This window comes from Sesamum indicum, linkage group LG5, assembly GCF_026168435.1.
Source record: "Sesamum indicum cultivar Baizhima isolate 11 linkage group LG5, ASM2616843v1, whole genome shotgun sequence".
Classification (NCBI taxonomy): domain Eukaryota; kingdom Viridiplantae; phylum Streptophyta; class Magnoliopsida; order Lamiales; family Pedaliaceae; genus Sesamum; species Sesamum indicum.
The window spans coordinates 14,218,737-14,226,690 of NC_142661.1; the positions used below are offsets into that span (position 1 = coordinate 14,218,737).

Consider the following 7,954-nt stretch of genomic DNA (forward strand, 5'->3'; position numbering starts at 1 on the left):
TGCAAGATATTTGGGGCAACACCTCTCGTGCGAATGGGTGATCGAGGTACGCACTCCAAGACCTCATGATCCAACTCATGGCACGCGCTATTGGGTTCTAGCCGTCCATGGAGGTCCGTTGGCTAAGATGAGCAATCGTGGGGCGACGTCGCACTGTGGGCAAATTATGTAGCCATGCCGAAAGGCAGGAAGGCATGTCGGGCATGCCATGCGGGATTAAGGCAGGATGTCAGCATATCATGTGGGCCTCGGACTTAAGATGTGGTCATACTCGGGCGAGGCATGAAAGACGGCCACGATGAAGGCGTGCGCCGAGGATGGCCCGAGTGTGCGTTGGACTTGAGACGGGCGTTGCGGGCGCATGCGGAGCACCGTAATGCTGAGGCGGAGCGAGGATGCTCCTTGCCATCGAGGGATGCGTCGGCGAGTTCCAAGATTGTGGGCGAGACGCATGGCGGCAGACTAGCTAGTCGGGGCCGGCCGCGAAGAGACGCTAAGGCGTGCGTGCCGAGAGCCTCGACGAACATGGGCATTTTGGATAGGCGAGCGCAAGGGCACGCGGTGCTGCGCAGGGATGCGTTCAGATGTCGTGCTAGTGAGCTTCAGTGTCGAAGACACGCGATGAACAATCGATAAACTCTGAGATGTGTGAAGGCTGGTCGAAGGTTGGGTGAAACCTGAGACGCCGCACGGGCGAAAAATATATTCCGCTGCGTGACAAGAGAGTCCGCCTGTGACACCTGGCCACTCATCGCACAGAATCTCAAAAATCCGTTGAACTGACCGAGGCCCGACTTGCACCTAACTGGAAGGTCTCGGATCATAGCACTATCCTGAACAGCGAGGCTGGGCAGGAATCTTACGAGATCTACAGGCACACCAACCTACCCCACGACCAAGCTGCACTTCTATCCTGCCCCTACCCTCAACTGGAGCAATACGGTGCTCATGCCCTGGCGCAGGTAATTGCTTCGACTTTCGTACTTGTCTCAACTTCTTCACTTCTGATCCTATGTACCATTTCCGTAGGCCGGGTCGTTCATGCGATCATTGTCACTAAAATGCACCGTCCTCCGCAAGCGTCGCCAGGAGGCTCAAGAAAAATACCGGGAGATCCGAAGTAACTTCCGGGCGAAAGAGAAGGAATGGGGAGAGGAGCGTCGGCGTCTTGATGAGGTGAAGACAGGTTTAGAGGTGGAGGTCGCTTGGTTGAAGGCGATCGTGGAATCCCATGGTGCCGAGGTCGCCAGGGCGCGTGAAGAGGGGTCTGGCTTTTCAGCTGGTCAAGAAGCAGGTCTTATTCAAGGTCGCACAAAAGGTCGGGAGGAGTTCTTGAACTCTGCTAAGTTTGATGCTCGAGTTCGCAGTGCTAGATTGGAAGGAGCCCGAGATTTCTTGAAGACTCCAGTCTTCGATACTGCGGTCGAGATCAAGGCGAGCATCTACATGACGCAGGGCTTCAACAAGTGCAAGGCTCAAGCCAATAAATTAGGGGTATTTGCTGAAGGGTTCGACCAGAACCAACTCAACCCCTTCGTGGATGAGAACTTCCAACCATACCCTGTAGAGCCGTCTCCTCAGATTGAAGGAACTGAGTTTGCAAGCTTAATGGATGAGGTGGAGGCCATGGATGAATGAGCTCGATTGCTCGACCTTGTGACCAGAATTTCTGCAAATACTGAATTTTTTGTATAAATCAAGGGTTAGAGAATCAATCACATTTTGACTGTTCATGCTTTTTGATCGCATATTTTGTAATGATTTTGGAACTTTGGCCATATTTATCAATTCCAACAATTCAATGCATGATAGTACTTCTAATTATTCGAAAGATGTGTAAACAATGTTCTCGAATATTTAGATCTGACACCAATTCAATGTTTTCCAAGTACTTCCACAGGTCACGCCTTTTATAGATCGAATGATCATTTACAGGTTCTACGATCTTTCCCAAATCGAACGATCTTTCTCAGATCTTGTGATCTTTTGCAGATTCTACGATCTTTTTCATATCGAATGATCCTTTTCAGATCCTGTGATCTTTTGCAGATTCCAGAATTAAACAGAAACTAAATGCTCAACAAGATAATTGCGAAAAAAGCACACGATATTTATACATGCCAACGATCTTTTCCAGATACAGTATACATGACTTTTCATTAACCTAAAACTTGACCTTTCTCAGGTACAAAAGCGATCTCTATGACCTTTAACAGGCTCACAATTATGCATAAAACTTTTTCAAGTTTTGAACGTTCCATGGTCTAGGTAGATCTCGACCATCCATATCTTGCAGGCGGTAGGTGCCTCTCCGTTTGATCCTGTAACTTTATAGGGTCCTTCTCAGCCTGGGTCAAGCTTCCCCACATGCTTTGATACCTCTACTTTCTTCAGAACGAGGTCTTCAACCTGGAATTGTCTGGGCCTCAATTTTTTGTTGTAACTTTTCATCATCAAGCCCTTATGATGTAGCATTTTTGCGTATGCGACCTCTCTTTTTTCTTCGATCACCTCCAAGTCCAACAAGCGCTCCTCGTGATTGGTTGCAGGGTCATACATAGTCACTCGATGTGATTCCTCGCCTATCTCTGCAGGAATAAGAGCTTCAGTACCAAATGCAAGGCAAAAAGGAGTTTCACCTGTTGAGGATCTAGGTGTGGTTCGGTATGCCCACAGGACTCCAGGTAATTCATCCAACCATGACCCTTTAGAACTTAACCTTGTTTTCAAATGCTGAAGGATGGTCCTGTTAACGACCTCGACCTGCCCATTCGACTGTGGATGTCCTACTGCAGTGAAGTTTTGCTGAATCTTCAGCTCTTTACACCAATTCGTGATTTTCTTCCCTTGGAATTGAATGCCATTGTCTGAAATCAAGACTCTAGGGACCCCGAATCGGCATATGATATTCTTCCATATGAATTCGATCATATTGCCCTCTGTCACCTTAGCTACACCTCTGTTTCTACCCATTTAGAAAAATACTCCACAGCCACCACAATGAATTTCTTCTGAGATCGCGCGGTGGGGAAAGGTCCTAAGATGTCTATCCCCCATTGATCGAAGGGACAAGTGATCTTAACTGGTTCCATTTGGGTCGCTGGTGCATGAATTTGTGCTGCAAACTTTTGACAGGCCTCGCATCTCTTGACCAATTCTTTTGTGTCTTTCACCAGGGTTGGCCAAAAATACCCTTGACTGATAACTTTTTGTGCTAATGACCTTCCCCCAGAGTGATTCCCACAACTTCCTTCGTGAATTTCCTTCATCACGTATTCAGCTTTCTCCGGATCAAGACATTTCAACAAGGGTCCTTCTATGGTCCTCTTGTATAACTGTTCATCAACCAATGTGAAACGAGCTGATCTTGCTTTCAATCTCCGTGCAGCAATGGAATCAGCCGATAAAATTCCCTCTTTCAAGTATCGAACAATTTCATCCTTCCATGATAGTTTTTCGCTCGCCGTATTAACATCAACACCTTCGGCGATCGCGGACGTTTCCTTGACCATCACTGTAATCTTGCGATCTCTAATTCCTGATAGAGTAGCCCCAAACTTCGATAATGAATCGGCTCTGTCATTTTCATGTCGTGGGATTTGATGCACCTGGCACTTGTTAAATTTGGACATTATGGATTTTGCTTTGGTGTGGTACAATATCATGCGCTCTTCTTTGGTCTCATAAGTCCCCTCTATCTGTAAAGCAACAAGCTGTGAATCTGTGAAGACTTCTAGATCTTTTGCACCCGCTTCTAGTGACAACTCCAAACCCATGATAAGAGCTTCATATTCAGCCTCGTTATTGGTGACCGAGAAAGATAGTCGTGCTGCGACCTCGATCTCTACATTTTCCGGACCTTGTATCAATATCCCGATTCCTCCATTTCCCGCATTAGAGGATCCATCCACGTGCAACATCCACTTGTCCAGCCTGGACCCGATCTCAGGCTCACCAATGAGCTCAACCATAAAATCTGCTAATACTTGTCCTTTCAATGCCGTACGTGCTTGATATTCAATATCAAATTCCCCCAGCTCTACTACCCACTTCACAAGCCTACCCGAGGCTTCTGGTCGCGCCAGTACATTACGGAGCGGATGATTGGTTAGGACGACTATGCGATGACCTTGGAAATAAGGTCGCAATTTACGGGCTGTTACAATAAGCGCAAGTGCTAGCTTCTCGATCTGCACATACTCCTTCTCCGCTCCCTACAACATCCTGCTCACATAATATATCGGACTCTGCACCCCCGCTTCTTCTCTAACCAACGCCAAACTAACTGCATTCTCCGAAACAGCCAGGTATACATAAAACACCTCATTTCCCTTTGGATTTGCTAGTAGCGGTGGTGAGCGCAGGTATGTTTTTAAGTCTTGAAACGCTTGTTCACACTCATCCGTCCACTCAAAATTCTTGGTCTTTCTCAACACTTTAAAGAAAGGTAGATTTCTATCCGAGGATTTTGAAATAAAACGATTGAGAGAAGCAAGCTTACCAGTAAGTTTCTGGACCTCTTTAATGTTGGTTGGCAACTTCAGCTTCAGTATTGCCTCTATTTTCTCGGGGTTCATCTCAATTCCACGTTCGCTGACTAGATAGCCCAGAAATTTCCTCTTGTCACTCCAAAGGTGCACTTCATCGGATTCAACTTCATTCTGAATTTCCTGAGCGTCGCAAAGGTTTGTTCAAGGTAAACTATATGATCCTGCGACCTCGAGCTCTTTACCAGCATATTGTCAACATAAACCTCCATAGTTCTCCCGATCTAATCTTCAAACATCTTGTTCACTAAGCGCTGGTAAGTGGCTCCTGCGTTCTTCAGCCCAAAGGGCATCACCTTATAGCAATATATTCCCCTTTCCGTCACAAATGAAGTCTTGCTCTGATCCTCTTCTGCCATGAAAATTTGATGGTAGCCCTGGTAAGCATCCATCATGGAGAATAGCTCATATCCTGCGGTTGAGTCTACCAATGCATCAATTCCAGGAAGTGGATATGGATCCTTTGGGCATGCTTTGTTCAAATCCGTGAAGTCGATACAAACTCTCCATTTTCCTCCTGGCTTAGGAACTACCACAATGTTGGATAGCCAATCTGTATATTGGACTTCGGTAATGTACCCTGCACTTAACAGCCTTTCTACCTCTTCCTTGATCACCTGGTTTTTCTCCGCGCTGAAGTTTCTCTTCTTCTGTTGCACAGGTCGCATGGTAGGGTCTACGTTTAACCTGTGAACAATCACTTCCGGTGCCACACCTACGAAATCAGACGAGCTCCATGCGAAAACATCAGCATTTCTCCTTAGTAATGATACCATCATGGTTTTCAATTGCTCGCGCAAGTGCGACCCTATCCTGGTAGTTTTAGAGGGATCTCCCTGGATCACCTCTACAATCTTATGAGTCTCAGCTGGCCGAATTCTTTCGGTTTTCTCTTCAGGTATCTAGTCTCCTCCTATAATAACATCTAATTTTCTCCTTTTATCCGTGCTTTCACCCTTTTTCAGGGATAAGTTATAGCATTTACGCGCTTCTTCCTGGTCGCAAACCACCTCACCTATTCCAGCTCTCGTTGGAAATTTTACTTTCAGATGGTACGTAGACACTATTGCTCGGAATGCATTCAGCCCAGGTCTTCCAGGGATTACATTATATGCAAAGGGCGTGTCTACAACTAAGAATTTGATCATCAGCGTTTTTTTTCGAGGTTCTTCTCCTATAGACACGAGTAGATCAAGGGTTCCCAATGGCACAATCTCAGTGCCACCAAACCCAACTAGCGGGGTTCTCACAGGTTCTAACTCCACGTTTTCTAACCCCATCTTGACAAGAACATCCCGGAGGATGATATCCGTTAAACTTCCATTATCAATCAGAACTTTCCGGACGGTAAAGTTGGCTATATCGAGTCTGATCACCATAGGATCGTTTTGCGACCCCACTCTTCCTGCCACATCCTTGTTCCCAAACGTAATTTCCTCCTTTGGCTCAATATTTGCAATGAGTTGATCATGCTGAACATTTCTATTCTGCCGCTTTCTAGATCTCCCAGAATCGCCCCCTTCTGGCCCTCATGCGATAGTATAGATTATGCCTTTCACAGGCGCATTACTTCCCAGATTAGCTTCTTTTAGCACACCTTTTCCTTTATCTTGCCTCCTGTCGGGACTCCTAGATCTACTTCTCCGAACCACAGTTTCCTCAGCACGGCATTTTAACACTAGCTCTTTAAAATACCCTTGTCTTATCAGCCTCTCAATCTCGTCTTTCAATTGATAACACTCTTCCGTGTCATGCCCACGCTCGCGGTGAAATTTACAATACTTACCCAAAAATTTTTTAGCTGGCGTGAATTTCGTATGGCGGGGCCATTTTAACATATCTGACTTTTCTACAGTCAACAGCGCCTTTGTTCGGGTAGTGTTCAAGGGTGTGTATCGGTGGTATTTTGGTCGGTATGGAGGGTCGCGAGAGCAATCAGCGTTTTGCCTCGGATCTTTCCCAGATTCGTGGTCGCGGGTCCTTCCAGCACCTAACCACTCCCCATCTTTCATAGCTTTTCATTTCTTCTTTGTTAATATATTTTTGCGCCAAGCGCCTCAATTATTCCACATTGGTTGGCGGGTCTCTTGCCAGAGCAGAGGTGAAAGGTCCTTCAGACCGTCATATTTTGGTAAATCCGGCATTTTAAAAGTCGCACTTACAATTTCACTCAGAATTCTATTACAAAACGGCGAGTGTTTGTTCTGAGTAACTAATTCTCCTCTTCACTTCAATTCATCAATCTGTTTCCCCAGCAAATGGATCTGTCTGCCTACACTGTCAACATCCGCTCTCGAGATTGCGGGTTCTCGTCTCCGCCATCCACCTTGCGAACTAGACCCTACTTCAGAAGGGGCGGCCGCCCGTCTCCTCTCGGGAGCTCTCCTACTCATCCCCTCAAAAATCCGCTCGGTCTCTCTGTCTCGTATTACTCTTCGTCGGGCATTTTCATTTTCAGCGGGTTGTGTTCTTCTTTCATATGCCAAAATGGCATTTCTGCTAGCTTCCTCCATCATTCGTTGTAATTCTCCTTGTGTCAATTGGACTATCCTCTCATTCCCAACCCTCGGGGTCTCCTCAATAGCCCGCCTACCACCTTCCGATCTTTCCATGTTTTAGGGTTTATGTTTTATCTCCAAAATCGTTCCCACAGACGGCGCCAAACTGATCCGGCTCGATCACGTTTAACCTTGATCAATGATCTCGACCACCCACGTCACCGATTTGGACATGTTATCTGGAAACAAAACACAAAGCTAGTCGGGATCGCCCCGACGACGATGCTCCGATGCCTAAGTCAGATGCTAAAATCGAAAGTAAAATTCGGCGATCTAAAATATAAGTGTAGATGAACAGTGTACCCTCTCTCAGTGTGGACTTGGGGTATTTATAGGCGATTGAAGATGGGACCCTCCTGTTGGACAGGTGTCGGCTTCAGGCTCATCCATGCAATGACTCAGCTATTTTTCCGGTGGACACCTGTCCGATGGATAATATGGGTCGGATTCGGGTTCATGGGGCCCGATTTGAGACGTCATCAAGCCACAATGTGCCCCGTGCGATCCTGCGATCTGACTCTGCGATCTTGTTCATGTCTTTTTCTCGCACCGATCTGCGATATTATACGCGACCAACCGGCAAAGTTTTGTTCTAATCAGCATCTCTTCGTGACACCCTCATCAGAGATAATGGCTGCAGCTGCTGGTGGATCTTCTACTGGTGCTGGGCGACATAATTGGAATTTTGTTTGGAAGGTTAAGGTGCCAAACAAAATTAAAGTCTTTCTTTGGAGGCTTTGTCGCCAAGCTCTTCCCATGGCGAGTGTGGCGGGTTCACATTCTTGGACAATGTCTTTGATGTGGAAGGGATGAAGAGGATGATAAGCATGCTGTGCTAGACAGGAATGG

The 7,954-nt window shown here is 46.6% G+C and overlaps 2 protein-coding genes across 2 annotated transcripts; both read right to left on the reverse strand.

Annotated features, from left to right (window-relative positions):
- Nucleotides 1–2,951: 2,951 nt before the first annotated feature.
- On the reverse strand, nucleotides 2,952–4,759 carry LOC105162179 (uncharacterized). The gene is made up of 3 exons (XM_011080146.1): nucleotides 4,733–4,759; nucleotides 4,272–4,670; nucleotides 2,952–4,214 (listed from the first exon to the last, which is right to left on the reverse strand). The coding sequence occupies exons 1-3, from the start codon at nucleotides 4,757–4,759 to the stop codon at nucleotides 2,952–2,954; spliced, it is 1,689 nt and encodes a 562-aa protein (XP_011078448.1).
- Nucleotides 4,760–5,449: 690 nt separating this feature from the next.
- On the reverse strand, nucleotides 5,450–6,559 carry LOC105162177 (uncharacterized). Its single transcript, XM_011080145.2, has 2 exons — nucleotides 6,118–6,559; nucleotides 5,450–6,069 (listed from the first exon to the last, which is right to left on the reverse strand). Exons 1-2 carry the CDS (start codon nucleotides 6,557–6,559, stop codon nucleotides 5,450–5,452), a joined length of 1,062 nt encoding a protein of 353 aa, XP_011078447.2.
- Nucleotides 6,560–7,954: the final 1,395 nt, after the last annotated feature.